The 18,503-nt window shown below is 40.4% G+C and overlaps 2 protein-coding genes across 2 annotated transcripts; both read right to left on the minus strand.

Annotated features, from left to right (window-relative positions):
* Positions 1–648: 648 nt before the first annotated feature.
* LOC124395913 (extracellular calcium-sensing receptor-like) lies at positions 649–4,261 on the minus strand. The gene is made up of 6 exons (XM_046864803.1): positions 4,158–4,261; positions 3,692–3,992; positions 2,713–3,498; positions 2,255–2,479; positions 1,914–2,037; positions 649–1,562 (listed from the first exon to the last, which is right to left on the minus strand). Exons 1-6 carry the CDS (start codon positions 4,259–4,261, stop codon positions 649–651), a joined length of 2,454 nt encoding a protein of 817 aa, XP_046720759.1.
* An 8,047-nt stretch (positions 4,262–12,308) lies between these two features.
* On the minus strand, positions 12,309–14,406 carry LOC124395914 (extracellular calcium-sensing receptor-like). Its single transcript, XM_046864804.1, has 5 exons — positions 14,335–14,406; positions 14,030–14,251; positions 13,830–13,953; positions 12,849–13,744; positions 12,309–12,434 (listed from the first exon to the last, which is right to left on the minus strand). Exons 1-5 carry the CDS (start codon positions 14,404–14,406, stop codon positions 12,309–12,311), a joined length of 1,440 nt encoding a protein of 479 aa, XP_046720760.1.
* Between the last annotated feature and the right edge of the window lie 4,097 nt (positions 14,407–18,503).

The raw sequence follows: 18,503 nt of genomic DNA on the forward strand, positions 1-18,503 counted from the left end.
ATAGTGTGTTAACAAAGCTTGAAAACAGAACATTATATATATACCTAAACTTTGTTCAAATGAATATCAAATGAAATGGCTGAGGATGGGCAAATTAAATCAATGCATTTCAAAACTTGGATAACATACAGTATATATAGACACAAAATACATGTATTCAGTTGTTTATTTATTTTGTTTATTTGTAATCATTATTTATAGATGCTCAGGTATATGTTCTAAATATAACTTGGGCCCAAAAATATGATTAAAGACTTCATTATTCATCTATTCTGTGTTCTAATAAGCTTCAGCAGAGATAAAGTGGGCAGAGACAAATGCTGCAAAGATAGAGAAAGCTAACCTGCACAAGTGTAAAGTGTAAAGATAAGTGTGTATAGTAAACTAAATAGTAAACTAAAAAGTATAAAAGGTGTGTAAACATTTCTGACACTATACATGACATGCCATGTACAAGGATGACATAGTATATAGTATTTAGTATTAATCATAACTCATGAATGTGTATTTTATTTATTTACGCGTTGTTTTACTTATGTGTGCTTTCACACAATACTAAATCATCCATGTGAGACTACTTGAAACGTTGATATGGACCAAGTGTAAAAACTGGATTTTTGTGTTATCTTTACTATTTATATGATGCGTTTAGAGATCCTTTGACTGTGCCTTTCCCATGAGGTGTTTCTTGGTATTTTGATCAGGCCGAAAAATAATAATGAAACATTTGGGAGCGAAAATACAAATAATCAATCCAAAGCTTGAGGCTAGAATTGCAAAGATCTCCACAGCTACAGTGAATTTTCCAGGAGAGCTGACATAAGCTGGAATAAAGGTGATCCACACTGCACAGAATATGAACATGCTGAAAGTGATGAATTTCGCTTCATTGAACTGGTCAGGCAGCTTCCGGGCCAGAAAAGCCAAAATAAAACACAAAAGTGCAAGAAAACCTATATATCCCAGTACAGCCCAAAATCCTATAGCTGAGCCTAAACCACATTCTAGGATTATTTTTTCCTTGTAGTGTTTTATATTTTTAAATGGAAAAGGAGGTGAAATTTTTAACCACAGCACACAAATGAGGATTTGTATTAAAGTAAAAGAAATCACACTGAGTCTCTGTTGTGGAGGCCCAAACCATTTCATGACATTACTACCTGGAAGTGTAGCTCTGAAGGCCATTAAGACCACTATAGTTTTTCCCAGAACACAGGAGATGCAAAGGACAGAAGTGATCCCAAACGCTGTGTGGCGCAATACACAGGACCACTCAGAAGGCTGACCAATAAATGTAAGTGAACAGAGGAAACACAGAGTTAAAGAGAAGAGCAACAGAAAGCTTAATTCAGAATTGTTAGCTTTAACTATAGGAGAGGCCCTGTGCTTGTAAAACACAGCTCCCACACACACAGCCATGAAGGCCCCAGTGATAGAAAACACTGTTAGGATGATACCCAGAGTTTCATCCCAGGACAAGAATTCAACAGGTTTGGGAAGGCAGCTGTCTCGCTTGGTGTTGGGCCAAAACTCAGGAGGGCAGCGCAAACAATCCAGTGAGTCTAGGAGGTTAAAAAGAAAAAATTAGCTCATAATTGTAGGACTGATAAAGAGAAAAGAAGCTTCATCTAATAAAGCACCTTTCAAGACTTTTTCAAATATACTGTACTGTACATCTGATTGAGTATTTTCATTGTTTCTTGCACATAATTATTTAATAAAATTAAAATAGTATGAATTAAATAAGTGTTTTAGTTTTAAAGGGATTACAGACATATGTACTTGGCTTAAATGGTTTGCTTCTGCATAACCCCTTCGTTATTAGATGTTTTATGTGGCATATTCCTATTTGTGCAGGTGGATAATGAAAGCAATAGCTGAAAGCTTATTATTAGTATGTACAGATACTTAACCCGTTCTGTTACTGATCTCTCCTTCAGCACATGGTATGCAATCATAACAGCAGACAGGCCTTCGTTTCTGTACAGCTTTCCTGGTTCCTGGAGGACAGCTTTCACTGCACACAGACACTGGTACCTGAAATACATGAAAATGTTTCATATTCTATCCATGACTTATGTCAGTTCTGCAATTCAATGCATTCTATTGTTTGACATGAAATAAATTTTACTTTTATTTTTTTATGTAAAATCAGGTGTGTGAAAAACAATTAAATGTCTCTTTCTTTGCACACTAAAATTTAGAAACTCCTGTTTCATAGTCAGCTGGATTGTATTGTTATATACTGTAGTACCTCAGTCTGTCCTCCAACCCAGCTGATGTTTTTGCTCATTCTGAACTCCTGTCCTCTTGGTCTGGATGAGTCATACTGACCCACTGTCACAAAATCCAAAGCACCATTTTTCGTATACTGCCAGTTTATGAGTTCATAGACGGCTGGAGGGTCTCCATTAGAATCAAACATGACCTGAAACCCGTTATTTGTAGTAAAGTTCACTAGTTTCAGTTGATTGAGTATCTGCAGACAAATTATTAAAAATAATTAAATAAAGTTAACAAATACACTGAAATTATTCAGAATAGACAATACAGTTCACATGTAGCTCACAGCTGGTACGTATATAGAAAAACATCATGTAATGGTCAATGTTTTTTTTTTTAATATTAGTAGAAATTTAACATATGCAAGCAGACACTTAATATTATTAAGTTACATTAACCTACATATGTGTTAATAAAGCTACTTTATACCTGCCATGGTGAAAATGTTATGCTCTTATCGCATTGTGTGCCATTACAAATCAGACCATGGATGGCATGTGCTATGGCATATGTTGCTTTGTACACCATGTTCGTGATGCGCAGCTGGGACGTGTCTAAATACGGGTTCTGGAGCATAGAAATGTCCTCGGTGCCATCACATTCTTGCACACCTTCTAAGACACCTGTTCTACCTTTAAGGTAACAGTTGAAAGAACTTTCCCAGAATTCTGTTAATAAGGGTGATTGTAATGCTTTGCTTGGAGTCAGGTCTAGGAGAAACTCACGAAAGCCAGGAATAACTGACTGGGGAACCCCAAACCCTATTGCAGCAGCACACATGTTATACTTTAAAATATCAGGATCAGTGATCCATGTTTCGCCCCCAATCCACTGAAGCGGAGGTGGTGGCTGTTGTGAAAGCTCTTGTAAAAGAATCTTTATGTCGCCTGATGACATAAACGCTATTATAACCCGGGCTGTGGATCTACGGATGACATTTGCTACATGCTCCAGTTTACTGCGTGGCTGTGTCCTGTAGTAAGACTCGGAGTATTCCACGCAGATCCCCTCCACCTGTGCAGCCTTCAAAAATGATGCCATTCCATAGTTTCCATAATCTGAGTCACTACGAACTGCTCCAATCCACGTCCAGCCAAAGTGCTTGACCATTCGTGCCAGTGCTGCTGCCTGGTGTTGGTCACTAGGAATGGTCCTAAAGAAGGTGGGATACTGACTCTTATCACTCAGACATGCACAGGTCGCATAGTGACTCACCTGGAATTACAACAAAGACAAAACGAAATTAGCATTTATATGCAAATTTTGCTGACGTTATTACTTTATACAGCTGAATGATTTAACAGCCTGTACGTACTTTATAATCCCTAAATTCTTCTCCCTCCAAATTCAATAACACAAAGATAAAGATTATATTGATATATGAGTATTAGGCAAAGCTCATTTTTACCTGTGGAATTCCGAAAAGACCAAGCATTCTGGCAATGCTGATTGACTGTGTGGAAGTAGAATCTCCTATGACAGCAGGTACAGTTGCAGTTGCATATTCAGAACAAGAAGAAGTATCATTGAAAACTGGCTCAAAACCATTAGCAAGCTGAAACGCAACTCTGATTGCCAATGGCACATTAGCACACGAGTCATGTATCTGATAACCTAAGGTAATACCCGGGAGGAGATCTGTTCTATTGTTGATCTCATGGATGGTAAACTCCATGGCACGGGCAAAACGCACTTCTCTGAAGTCAATGCTGTTTGGAAACAATACACAAAGAGAAATCAGCATGAAATAAAAGTTACAGGTTTTGTTTTTCTGCTGAACATTTTAGGTTTAAAAAAAAAACAATTCCTGGTTTCAATTCATGTCAATTTCTAACAAAATCCCCTTCTTTCTGTGCTATCCACTCCACACATACCCATAGCACTGTGTTGGGGATGGAAGCCTGGTGTAAGTCATTTGCTGTGTTCTTGTGTAATGATGAAATGTAAAAATCCCTCCGATCACAAAGTCTCCATTCATGAATATCCCAGGTAACTGAGGGTCAGTCCATAACCTGCAGCTGATTGGAGTGGTTTTACTTGTAGCACTACTAACCCCAGTTATCCACAGAGCTGATAGAAAAGGCATCATACTTAAAAATAGCTGCATGACAAGAGCAGAGGCTCCCAGCACTCTGAAGACCAGGGCAGGTGCCTAACAATGCTTTAAATATGCACCTTGCTTTGTTGCCTTAATAAGAAACCATAGATATTAAGAGGTGTGGTCTTTTAAAATGATGTCATTAACATTTTTGTGTATGTATTATTGAATCAAGCATAAGCAGATCCAAGGTGCTACAAGTGTGGCCCTTTCAATCACAATACTTTTCCATCTTGAAACCATAAAACATATTTACACTTAATGTATGTTTTGTATAATCCTTCAATTCAATTCAATTCAATTCATTTTTATTTGTATAGCGCTTTTAACAATGAACATTGTCTCAAAGCAGCTTTACACAGATAATGTGGTGATTAAACATAAATATGTTCTTTGTAAGTATGTTTGTCCCTGATGAGCAACTGTGGCAAGGAAAAACTCCCCGAGATGGCATAAGGAAGAAACCTTGAGAGGAACCAGACTCAAGAGGGAACCCATCCTCATCTGGGTTGCACCAAATGTCCATTTGAAGCAGATATACAATGTTGTGGGGTACAGTGATGATGATCAGAAGCAAACTGCACTCCCGAGTCAGTGCAGCTGACCGCCGACACCAACTACAGTCCAATCCGTCCTCAAAGCACCCGGAGAGGGCAGGAACACTGGTCACTGGAGCCTCAGGAGCATGTTTAACTCGACCGAAGAGAGAGAGAGAGAGAGAGAGAGAGAGAGGGTGACGGGAAGAGAAGGATATGGATTATTAAGTGTAACTATTGGTGTATGAAAGTTAATGTCACTGTGCAGTTTGGACTCCGGCAAGACTCGCTATGGCAGCATAACTAAAAGGGAGAACCAGAAGGTAACACAGACATGAGGGATCTCTGGGATAAGAGACGACCCACCACACCACCGTCAACAAACCTGAGTGAACGTGTGAATGTGAGGGACGACAGCATACAAATATACCAGTTCACCAAACACTCTATATCCATGTTCCCTCCAGATCTGTGCCTTTACCTAAGAGAAATCTACTGATAAAAGGCTTGACTAAATAAATACGTTTTCAACCTCGACTTGAACACTGAGACTGTGTCTGAGTCCCGAACACTGATTGGAAGGCTGTTCCATAACTGTGGGGCTTTATAAGAGAAAGATCTGCCCCCTGCTGTAGTCTTCATTATTTGAGGAACCAACAGATAGCCAGCACCTTTTGATCTAAGTAGGCGTGGAGGATCATACTGGTACAGAAGTTCACTCAGATACTGCGGTGCGAGACCATTGAGTGCTTTATCGTCAGTAGTAATATTTTATAGTCAATGCGAGATTTGATTGGGAGCCAGTGTAGACTGATTAAAACAGGGGTGATGTGGTCATATTTCCTAGATCTAGTGAGGACCCTTGCTGCTGCATTCTGGACTAACTGAAGCTTATTGATGCACTTACTCGCACACCCAGACAGTAAAGCGTTACAGTAGTCTAATCTAGAAGTAACAAAAGCATGAACCAGTTTTTCTGCATCCTGTAACGACATCATATTTCTAATCTTAGCAATATTTCTAAGGTGAAAGAAGGCGATTCTGGTGATATTATTCACGTGAGACTCAAAGGAAAGACTCGGGTCAATAATCACACCAAGGTCTTTGACAGCCGTACATGCTGAAACAGAAACACCATCCAGAGATGCTACGTAATCGGAAAGTTTACTTCTAGCTGCATGTGGTCCTAGTAAAAGTACTTCCGTCTTATCTGAGTTGAGCAGAAGAAAGTTATTAAGCATCCACTGTCTAATGTCCTTTACACACTTCTCAACATTGTTAAGCTGATCTCTCATCTGGCTTTGCTGAAATATACAGCTGTGTGTCATCAGCATAGCAATGGAAGCGAATCCCATGTTTATGAATAATTTCACCAAGAGGCAGCATATATAAAGAGAAAAGCAGTGGGCCTAAGACAGATCCTTGAGGAACACCAAACTTTACCTCATAGAGCGTGGAGAACTCACCATTTACATCCACAAACTGATAGCGATCAGTCAAATAAGACCTGAGCCAAGAGAGAGCTGTTCCTTTATTCCTACAACATTCTCAAGTCTAGCAAGCAGTATAGTGTGATCAATGGTGTCAAAAGCTGCACTAAGGTCGAGCAAAACAAGTAAGGAGACAAAACCCTGATCAGAGGCCAATAACAGGTCATTTACCACCTTAACTAGCGCCGTCTCTGTGCTATGATGAGGCCGAAATCCTGACTGATACATTTCAAAATGTTATTCATAAGCAGATGTGAGCATAACTGCTGTGCTACAACCTTTTCTAAAATTTTGGATATAAAGGGGAGATTTGATATCGGTCTGTAGTTGGACAACTGACATGGGTCAAGGTCAGGTTTCTTAATAAGGGGGTGGATAACTGCCAGTTTGAAGGATTTGGTACATAACCAGTGCTAATGGAAGAGTTAATTATTTTTAAAACAGGTTTGATTACCTCTGGAGCTATCTGTTTAAAGAAACTAGTAGGCAAGGGATCGAGAATACAGGTTGATGATTTTGATGAGGAGATTAATGAAATTAAGTCACTCTCATGAATAGGAGTGAAGCTTTGTAATTGATTGTCTGCTATAATGACACTGCTGTCTACAGGGTTACTTGTAAAATAATTTGGATTTATATTAACCGCCTGGATTTCTTGCCTGATGTTTTCAATTTTATTATTAAAAAAGTTCATGAAATCATTACTACCTATTGATGGTGTGCATGTTAGCGCAGTGCTTTTATTCCCTGTTAATTTTGCTACCGTGCTGAATAAAAATCTAGGATTATGCTTGTTATTTTCTATGAGGGTGGAGAAATATGCTGATCTGGCAGCACTAAGAGATTTTCTATAATTTAGGAGGCTCTCCTTCCATGCTATTTGAAATACTGTTAATTTTGTTTGACGCCATTTACGCTCTAGTTTTCGAGTGTTCTGTTTTAAGGTGCGCGTATGATCATTATACCACTGTGCTAATTTTTTCTCCCTGATCATTTTGGTCTTAAGGGGAGCTACATCATCTAGAGTGTAACGTAACGTTGTTTCTAGATGTTCAGTGGCCCAGTCGAGCTCTGCGGGGTCTGACGGAGATCTATCTAATATCGTAATATCGGAAGATAATTAATAAACGCGCTGCTGTAGCTGACGTGAAAGTACGCTTAACACGGTAACGTGGTGAGGTAGAAATGCGATGACTAAGGCAAATTTTAAACGAGATTAGATAATGGTCTGAAATAGCTTCAGACTGTGGAATTATGACTAAGTTTTTTATTTTTAATCCAAATGTTAACAACAAGTCGAGAGTGTGTCCACCACTATGAGTGGGTCCTATAACATTCTGATTAATTCCGACTGAATCTAGAATGGACACAACTGCTGCTCTTAAGGAGTCTTCCTGATTATCAAAATGAATATTAAAGTCTCCAACAATTAATGCTTTGTCTAAAGAAGTAGCTAGATTTGTAATGAAATCTGCAAATTCTATCAGAAAATCAGAGTAGGGCCCTGGGGTCTATAAATAATAATTAGTGGAATTAACTGACTTGACCTGCTTTCAGACACTGAATATTTTATGTTGGTGTAGAGAACTTCAAATGTTTTACATTTGTGTTTAGTCTTTTGTGTGACGTTTAGTTTATTATTATAAATAGCTGCTACTCCGCCTCCTCTGCCATTTAGACGGGGTTGGTGTATGTAACTATACCCAGGAGGACTCGCCTCATTTAATGCTACATATTCATTCGATTTAATCCACGTTTCTGTCAAACACATTATATTAAACTCCTGGTCGGTAATAATTTCGTTTATAGTAAGCGCTTTTGGCGTGAGAGATCTAATATTCAACAATCCTATTTTTAGATCAGAGGTGCTGGCTGTGCGTTCAGTCCTATTTAATTTAATGTTAATCAGGTTACTTAAACAGACTTTCTGATAGTTCCTATATTTTGGTTTTGCTCGGGGGACAGACACAGTCTCAATATGGTGGATCCTGAGTGACGACTCTGTGCAGCTAGCAGACGGTCGGTTTAGCCTGTCTGTCTGCTCCCTGGCCTTGGCTCTAGACAGTCACTTGTTAACTAGTGCTGTTCTGAGACTATGACCTATACTACAAGAAATGAGAGCAGCACCTTCCCGGTGGGATGGACACCGTCCGCCCTAACAGGCCAGCCTTGCCCTCAAAAATGCTCCAATTATTAATGAAGCCCACATTGTTTTTGGAGCACCACTCGGACATCCAGCAGTTCAGCGACCATAACCTGCTGTAGGCTACATCGCCACGTCGCATTGGGATGGGGCCAGAGCATACTACAGCATCGGACATTGCCTTCGCTAATTTACACACCTCTATAATGTTACTCTTAGTAACCTCTGACTGTCGGCGTATATCATTAGCTCCTGTGTGAAAAACTATCTTAGAGAACCTGTGCTTTCCTAAGAATCTAAGCTGACCTGCTATGTCCGGCGCCTGGCTCCCGGTATACACATAACCTGTGCTGCTGGTGCCCCTAAAGGTCTAGCTAGTTTCACGTGCCTCAGAATGGAGTCTCCTAAAACCAGAGCTCTTTCAGGTTTCTCAGCGGGTGCTTCACTGAGGAGAGCAAACCTGTTGGACACGCCAAGCGGAGAGGAATGGTGCTCCGTGGGCGAGCCTTAGCGTTAGCTTTGGCTTTGCGAGTATGCCGCCGAGTCGTCACCCATTCGCCCCGCTGCGAGGGCTCTAATGCCGGAGTCGGGGGAATAGTACCTTCACCTAGGGCATCCAGACTTTCCCCTGCAGAACTTGGACTGCTCTCACACTCACTACTTCTCTCTAGACTCTGGATGCGCTCCTCTAATGCTAAGATCTTCTCCGTCAAAGAGCAAACTAGCTTACACTTCTCACAGATAAAATTATCGCTAACAACGGAGAAAGACTGACTAAACATGTCACACTTCACACACTGAGTGAACTGGATGTTCGCCATAATAGAGAAATTACGTACCCTTAATGTGATTACTGTAGTGTGTGTTTGTAGTTCTGGTGAATATCCTTCACTCACTGCTTTCAAACCCTCAGACAGGGAAAAAAAGCGCTCTTCCGACAGCAAAAATAGTCGAGACGGAGCCAACGGAAAGTGAAGGATGCAGGAAATCAAAACGATATTTTGATATTTTAAAGCGAAAAAAGTGAGAAAAAACGAACTATAAAAAATTTAAAACGCCGATACAAACACAATTCCCGGTGAACAGTTCAACAACAGGAAACCGGAACTGACTTCCCGTGCGCCCTCTCTCTTTTGCTCTTCAATAGTCATTGCTATTATGTGGCTTGATGTTTGGTTTACACCTATTCAAAACTAAACACTTAAATATTACCTCAATTATGACAGAATCACAGCCTAAAGGTTAGATTGACTCCCCCAATATGTTTTTTTTTTTATTGTAAAGAAAGCACTATAGCGTAATTTATTGTATTTTATTTATTTTTATTATTTTTTAAATAAACTACATAGCTTAGCTGTCACAATGTCATGTTATTTAGCTTTTTTGTGAAGTGTGGCACTGCAACATATGACTCTGCACATAACTGGTGCTGATAAAAGCCTAGTCATACTTCCATTTACACAGACATGACAGATTTACAAAGAAACACAGATATTTACACAGACATACAATTTTAATTGTAATGTTCAATTATAGAGACCAGGGTTTAGACTATAAGTCATTGTCATGGTGTAATTATTTGGGAAGTGATACATTGTGCAGAATTGTGTCTAAGAAAGAATTCGGACAAAATTAGCTATGATGTCATAAATATAAAGGGAGAGCCAGAAGGTAACACAGACATTAACACAAAGGTACACTCACTCCACTATCAAGAAGTAACCCCAGACCTCCACAGTACTGAAATTTCCATGATCTAAAAGCCCCCTTTTAAATTAGATGTCTCAATATACATTTTCTCTGATCTTTGCCAAAGTCACTGGGGCTTCCTCTTTCTACATTTGAATGAACGGAACATGTTAAGGGCGCGGCTTGCCTCCAGCGGTTTGCTCTCCTTTTTCCCCCCGTAAGATCGCTGCGGATGGGGGCCGGGGGGTTGGGGGTTGCCTCTCAGGAGGTGTAGTCAGCTGCAGAGCACCACTCCAGCCGCTCTGAAAGGGTCAGAGGCCAGCCCCAGGTTGGTTCTCCTGTGGAACTTTCTGTCTATCTGGAGGGCTGGCAGGAGTCTCTCGGGGGTCCTGCATACTGTGGAGAAGGGCTGCGTGATTCAGTTCGCATCTTCTCCTTTCCGGTTCAACGGGATGTGTCCCACTCTGGTGGGACCCATGCAGTCTCTGGTCCTAGGACAGGAGTTGTGTACTCCCCTGAGGAAACGGGCCATCGAGGTGGTTCCATCCTTCTCGGTCAGAGAGTCAGGCTACTACGGCCCGTACTTCATTGTTCCGAAGAAGGACGGCGGGTTGCATCCCATTCTGCATCTCCACTCCTTGAACCACTCACTTATGAGGCTCAGGTTTAGGATACTCGCTCAGAGAGGTCATGTCTCAGATCAAGTCCGAGGACTGATTTGTCAAACGTTAGATCTGGAGGTTGCATGCTCCCACGTAGCCGTCCTTCCCACACATGGGGGGTTCCTGAGGTTGCTTTCGGGGCAAAGCTGACCAATATCGGTCCTCCTATTCGCCTAGCAAAATGCGTTAGCACAGCACTGACCCCGCTGCGGCTTTAGGGCGTTCGCATTTTGAATTATATCAACAATTGGTTGATATTGGCTCATTCAGAGCATTAGGCAGTTTGGCATTGAGATGTCGTTCTCACCTGCATGAAGGGACTGGGGTTCAGACTGAAACACCGGGTAGAGTGTACTTTCTCCAGCTCAGAGAACCACTTTTCTTGGGGTGGTGTGGGATTCGGCCCGGTTGCGGGCACGGTTGTTTCCCACCCGGATCGAAGTCATCCTCACCACAGTCGGGAGTGTAGGGGAAGGCCAGCCACTCACTGTGGGGCAGTTCCAGAGGCTGCTGGGTCTCATAGCGACAGCGTTCAGTGTAATTCCACTCGGCCTCCTCCACATGAGGCCCCTCCAGTGGTGGCTCCGGGCAGAAGGGTTTTCCCCTGAGGGAGTCCATATTGTACCATCAAGGTCTTGCGGCGTGCCCTTCGAGCCTTGGATGCATTGAGGGACCCAACGTTTTTGTCCCAAGGCCCCGTTTTTAGAGACTACTTGTTGCCACATAACGCTAACGACGGACGCGTCCCTCACGGGGTGGGGGAGCGGTCATGAGTGGCCACTCCGCCCAGGGTCTGTGGAGTGGCCCACGTCTCTTGTGGCACTCAAATTGCCTGGAGATGTTTGCAGTGTTTTGGTGTTGAAACACTTCCTCCCAGGCCTAGGGGACCACCATGTGTTGTTCCGCATGGACAATACTGCGGTGGTCTCATACATCTACCACCAGGGGAGCCTTCGGTCTCACCCCTTGCAAACAACTGCCGCGGGAGGTCCTCTTGTGGTCCCAGGACAAACTCCTCTAATTAAAAGCCGTTTACATCCAGGGATGGTTGGATGTCAGAGCAGATGCCCTGTCAAGACAGTGGCTGCTATGGTACGGTCATGGCCGAGGCTACGCCTGTATGCTCTTCTCCCGATCATGCTGCTCTTGGGAGTTCTGGAAAGAGTTTGCCGGGAGGGAGTCTGTCTCCTCCTGGTAGCACCTCGTTGTCTGGGCAAGCCATGTTTTGCAGACCTGGTATCCCTACTCAAGGGCACCATGGGAAATTCCTCCCAGGAGGGATCTCTTCTCTGCAGTTAACCCAGTTAACCCAGTTAACTGCTGGTCAGTTCAGTTATGGAGTTTTTACAGGAACAGTTTGCCACAGGGTTACCCTTCGCAACATATATCACCTCGCCTGCGGGGCAGTCACTGGGTAGGCACCCTCTGGTGACACGTTTCCTCCATGGCGCCCGGAGGCTGAGGCCCGGGACACGACCCAGAGTGGCTGTCTGGGACTTGGCAGTTGCCCCATTCCACCTGAAGGTTGCCCCTCTGGCATGGCCACAGTGTTTTTACACAGTTTTGAAGCAGCGTCTCGTTCCCTCGGGGAACTAGGGTTACGTTCTTAACCTAGAGACGGTTTTGATTACCTCTGGTATTACCTGTATTACCCAAAGAAAAATTTAATGCAAGATACTTTAATAGAAACATTTATACAAACCATTTAAAGTGTGAAGAAATAAAATAAACAAGAATATAGAAGGAAATAAATGAAATTGGGACAATGTATGATTTTCACATTTTTATTCGTAAACATCCACTATATTTAGAGCTTCATGGAAGTAATTAGCCATATTTTATTAAATTTATCATGTTTTTCTATGCACCATATTTTTACATAAATATATTTTTCAAATTATATTTTTAAACAGCTCTGTGTAAATCCTGCAATTAATTAACCTTTACATTTTTCCCCATTACATGCTTTTTTGTATTTCTCTCTGGTTTGATTAAAATTATGTAACATTTTGGTACAAAAATGCATAACAGTAGGCCAAAAGCTGAAGACAAAATTGCGAATATTTCTACAGCTACTGTATACTTCCCAGGAGAGCTGACATAAGCTGGAATAAATGTGATCCAAACTGCACAGAATATAAGCAAACTAAATGTGATGAATTTGGCTTCATTGAAATTATCAGGTAGCTTTCTGGCTAAAAATGCCAGAACCAAACACACTATGGCAAGAAGACCAATGTAACCTAGAACAGCATAAAAGGCAGCATCTGAGCCTGTGTTACACTCTAAAATTATTTTCTTACTGCGTTGCTCAAAGACTTTATTAGGGAATGGTGGTGCAACATTTAGCCAAAGAATACAAATAACGATTTGAACTGCAGTGCATGAACACACAATGGCTCTTTGCTGAGTTGGGCCAAACTTTACTGCCACATTATTTCCAGGTAAAGTTGCTTTAAAGGCAGTTACCACAACAATAGTTTTTCCCAACATACAGGAAATGCAGAGGGCAAAAGCAATACCAAATGCTGTGTGACGCAACATGCAGGACCAGACTGTCAGCTCACCAATAAATGTGAGAGGACAGAGGAAGCAAAATATAAGAGAAAGAAGTAAAAGTAAACTCAGTTCTGAATTATTTGCTTTTACAATTGGTGTGTCTCTAAAGTGAATGAACACCACCAAAGTAGAAAATGTTAAACAGGCACCCAGTAGTGATAAAACCATAAGAATTATGCCCATTGTTTCCGTGTATGATAAGAACTCGATTAATTTTATGATGCAGCTGTCTTTTCTTTCATTAGACCAGTACTCCTCAGGGCAGTTGATGCAATCTGTTGCTCCTAAAGTAAAATAACAGGATTGTAAAATGATTTATCAATATAATGTGTAATTATTTTGTCAGTATTAGTAAGCAGGTCACTTCACCTGTTGTGTTTGATATAGAACCATCAGCACATGGAATACAGTCAAAGCAGCACAGAGGTAAACCTTTAATTTGTGCTTTCCTTGTGCCTTGTGGACAGATTTCTGAGCAAACAGATTTTGGTGTCTGGGACAATAGAGCACATGTTAGATGACTAATAGTATAAAAATAATACTATTTAATTATAAAACATTTATACTACCAAATTTCCTGTGCTCCAAATTATCTTTTCTTCATTAATCATAAGTGCATATTTTCCATTTGCAGAGGTGCTGAAACGACCAACTCCTACATGCTGCACTTGCCCATCTCTCATCTGCCAGTTTATGACTTCATATGAAGCAGGAGGATCTCCATTGTTGTCAAAGTACACAACCTCTCCAAATGCATCCACAAAATGCACTTTTTTCAATTGCTCAGTTACCTTACGAGCAAAAAGTATAAAATAATCAATAAAAGGTTTTTCATTATGAACCCATTTAATGTTTCAATGCAGTAAACACTCACTAATTTCGGGGTAATCTGGGAAGCATTAAGACACGGTGCTGACACTCTGCTTTCAGGCTTTTCACAAAACATTCCTTGGTGTAGGGCATGTGCGAGTGCATACACCCCCTGATAGACATTATATGCGATTCTAAGTTGTGTTACATCAAAAAATTTGTTTGTGTAATCAACTTTTTCTGTTCCTGAGCATATTATTGTGCTGTTATGCAAATAATTTACTGGAGATGGAGGCTTACAGCCTACCACTGTTTCCCAGAAATCACTGACAAAAACAGATTCTGAATCATTATAAGGATTGATTTTTTTGAGAAGTGGCCCTAGTTTGGGTATAGCCATCTTTCGGACCACAAATCCTATTGTTCCTCCAAAATATTTGAACATTTCCGGGGTGGAAAGACTGTCTGCAGTTACCCAGGCTTCACTTCCAACCCACTGTATTCCTGAAATGTTTTGTTTTACCACTTCTTTCATTAAAGGATAGAAATCTCTTTCTGGCACAAATGCAAGAATCACTTTCACAGTTGATTGTTTTATCAGTTCAACCATTTGAATGATTTTACTTTGGGAATATGTGCGCAGAATTGTGCCAACAAATGCAATACAAACCCCATGAGGCTCCAGTTCCTTTCTGAATGCTGATATCCCATTTTGCCCATAATCATTATCAGACTGAATGACTCCTATCCAGGTCCAACCATATCGTCTGACAAGGAAAGCCAAGGCTTTTGCTTGATAGTAATCACTTGGAATTGTTCGGAAAAATGTCGGATAGTTTGTTTTGTCGACTAAACATGTACATGTTGAAAAGTAGCTCACCTAGTCAGGTATAAAAAAAGGCACATTTATCAACACAGCACATTTATTTACATGAATTTAGATTCATTAACAAATTTTTTTTGTATGAATATTGTTTTGTATTACCATTGGAATGTTGAATGGTCCAACTGCTCCAGCCACAACTAAAGATTGAGTAGATCCTGATTCAGCTATAAGACCTAAAACAGGAGGTGGGTGACACTGAGAAAGCTTTTGCTCTGATGTGCTCATTAAAGTAAGTGCAGCTCGCAAAACATTAGTAGGAGAGGAGCAAGAATCCACAATTATATATCCCAGAGAAATGTTAGGAAGCAAACGATCATCTTGGTTTATTTCATCTATTGCCAACATCATGATCCTCGTCCAGCGGAAAGCTCGTAAGCCAAGTCTGTGTGGAACATCAAGTCAAAGATCAATACAAAAGTAAAAGAGGTTTTGAAATTAACCATGTATATTTAAACTTACCCTGTACATTCTGCAACTGGTGGTTTGGTATTAAATGACAATGGCAAATTCTCCAGTTTGGAATAAATTGGAAAAATACCTCCAATCATAAGGTCGCCTTCCTTCAATATGCTTGGCAGTTCAAATTTAGCGAGCAGCTTACATCCAAAGCCTGTTTGTGTACAGAGCAGAAAACACAGATACAATGTATAAGGTATACACATGTTTGGCCAGCTCATTTAAGAAGACAAGACTGAGCACTCTGTTTTATAGCCAATGTCTGTGTTTACTGTGCAGTGTGTGGCTTGGTTTTAGAGGTGTGTCAAATTTTGACATTGTAAGCATGACAGCTACATTATTAGACCTGGTGAAAAAAAGAATTAGTTTAACCCTGATTATCATTTGGAGAATTTTTGATTATTTACGTAATACTAATTAATTTGATTGCATCATTGTATAGATTCAGTTGTTGTTTTTCTTTTTTAATATTAATAATGTCTTATTTTTGGTTTGTTAACACAAATAATTGCCACAGAAAATCACATTTATTAAATCCTTACATTTTAAAATAGAACCCTTGCTTTAGAAGTTACATTTTGGCAATGAATTTTACCATGGCATAGCATATGCAATGGACTTTGGATCCGATAATCATAAATTCAAATCCCAGCCACACCAAGCTACTACTCTTGGTCCCCTAAGCAAGGCCTCTAACTCCCATATCTGCTCCGGTGTACGTTTGAGATAAATGTAAAGCTATCTGGATAAATTCATTTGCCAAATGTCATAAATGTAAATGTAAATATCTAACATACAGTGAGTGGAGCACATGCTTGCATTGTAGTGAAACGTGAATTAAAATCACTACCAAAAAAGGCACAATTATAGAATTATGTACCGTAATTTCCAGACTATAAGCCGCACCTGTCTATAAGCCGTCTACACTAAAACTAATGAACTTTACACAGGCTTTAATGAAAGAGAGTGTCTGTTACACCGTGTAACGGGTGAAATATGTTGTGGCTCCTTTAAGAGCAGAGCGGCATTTTGTGAATAGCCTGCCACTGCATTTTCCGGTATTGCTGCATGTGTGCAAGACCGAGGAATATGTCATTATTATTTTCTGTTGCTCATTTCTAAGTTTCTTTGACTAACCCGTAATGCTGTTGCCAAGAAAAATAAAAAAGCACAAGTTTTGGAAACCTGTCTGTGTTTATATGATTTCTGTTGTAACTGGAGTTAGCGAGCTCTCCCTTCACCCAGACTCAATGCGTTACAACGGCTTGTATCTAAACAGTAGCCTACCAAGAAAGTCATTGTTCACTGTCTTCCTCCTTCCTTTTACAACTATTTCTCTCAAGAGTTTTTCTTTTGGCATCGTCGTGCGTTTAAAAATCTCCATCGGTGAAGTTTTTTCTCCCGATGCCAAGCAGCTGAGAACACAGGTGAGGTGCGTTTTTTTTCGTTTCTGTTCGGACATTTCATTGGTCTAATGTTATGTCGCTCAGTTTTTTGGCTTGAAGTTTGTGAAACTGGGAGAAACCCAGGAAAAATCCATAAATTAGCTGCTTTGTTGTTTAAGCCGCGGGGTTCAAAACGTGGAAAAAAAAGTAGCGGCTTATAGTCCGAAAAATACGGTACACGTTAAAGATCTCACATCTGATGAAACCAAGCAGTGCACCAAGTTTAACATTTTTATACCCAGTCTATACAGAATGGTACACTTTCCATGTAAATGTCACGTAATAACTTGGAGAGAAGCAAATGCAATTCAGGCAATTTATTGAGTCAAGGCAAGCAAATATAAAATCTCAAATCAAAGACAGGGTCAAAAACAGGCAGTAGGTCAGGCATTCAGCATTTAACAGAGTCAAGAGATGAAAAGTTATAAAAACCAATGGTACTGGTAATGACTGAAAGTGTAAAAAAACAGAATAGGTACATTGCAAATCTCTTTGGAAACTGAAATAACCGAGCATAGGATTGTACATGAGTTCTGGGTGTTGTAGTCTGTGGCAGCCATGTTTGTAAGCTGCACAAGCTGTTGGAAGTTGGAGTTTGTCTAAAATCTGATAGGGCAAACCCTATCTATTTTGGGGTCTCTCAATAGGTCTTTGGACCCAGACAATGAGGATGAAACTGAATAAATTTGGTCTAGGATGTCAGGTATAGGTAACCACCACTGTCCCTGTCACCTTTGCTGTCAGGGTATAAAGGTGGAACTTCATCTCGAGGCATCCATCCTGAATTTTTATCAAACTTGAAATGTATGTCTCCAACACAACACAAAGAAGAATAATCTCTTAAGGGTGTATTTTTTTAATTTTGTGGTGTGGTTTAGGCAGAGTAAGTCAGCTAGTGTTTTTGCAGGCCAAGTGGTTGAAGATTTATCTAAATGTTAAACCTGGCAAAGAACAGGGGCCAGGTTGCTAGTCTTAGGATTGCTAGTCTTAGCAATATTTTTGCAGAATGGAGTTTTTCAAGATTGTTGTATTCAGTGTAGATCAGGAACAGGTGCTTGGCCCCCTCAAGCTAGGGTTACATTCCTGTAATATTATACATTATATAATTTAGCTCTGCTAAGAAAAGTTTTCATGAAAAGAATGCAACATTCATTTTAAATTTCTCTTTAAACCTCTGTAACAGTACACCTATGACGGGGTCTCAAAAGCATCTACACCCACTACAAACTGCTTTAAGAAGTCTGGATGATTAAGTTTTGAGGCTGTGGCTATGATTTTTTTAACTGGAGTTTTTAACTGGAATGCAGTTCAATCCATTACTGGATTCAAGGTAAGAAATCTGGGTTTACCTCACAGCAGGGACATAAGTGGTTAGGCAATGTGGTGGTGAAGCACTCAAAAATGTGTTAGGAACCTTTGCAAATTCTTGACCAATCTAGCAATAGG

Source organism: Silurus meridionalis, chromosome 13 (assembly GCF_014805685.1).
Source record: "Silurus meridionalis isolate SWU-2019-XX chromosome 13, ASM1480568v1, whole genome shotgun sequence".
Taxonomy (NCBI): Eukaryota; Metazoa; Chordata; class Actinopteri; order Siluriformes; family Siluridae; genus Silurus; species Silurus meridionalis.

What these genes read in the sequence shown, in the direction of transcription:
- LOC124395913 (XM_046864803.1), bottom strand. Translation starts at nt 4,261, where the DNA reads ATGAATGGAGACTTTGTGATCGGAGGGATTTTTACATTTCATCATTAC. An exon ending in GTCTTTTCGGAATTCCACAG is followed by an intron (nt 3,499 to 3,691) that starts GTAAAAATGAGC and finishes TTGTAATTCCAG; the next exon opens with GTGAGTCACTATGCGACCTG. An exon ending in TAACATTTTCACCATGGCAG is followed by an intron (nt 2,480 to 2,712) that starts GTATAAAGTAGC and finishes ATTTGTCTGCAG; the next exon opens with ATACTCAATCAACTGAAACT.
- LOC124395914 (XM_046864804.1), bottom strand. Translation starts at nt 14,406, where the DNA reads ATGTTTTGTGAAAAGCCTGAAAGCAGAGTGTCAGCACCGTGTCTTAAT. An exon ending in CCCAGATTACCCCGAAATTA is followed by an intron (nt 14,252 to 14,334) that starts GTGAGTGTTTAC and finishes TTTGCTCGTAAG; the next exon opens with GTAACTGAGCAATTGAAAAA. An exon ending in AGCATGTAATGGGGAAAAAT is followed by an intron (nt 12,435 to 12,848) that starts GTAAAGGTTAAT and finishes TGGCCATGCCAG; the next exon opens with AGGGGCAACCTTCAGGTGGA.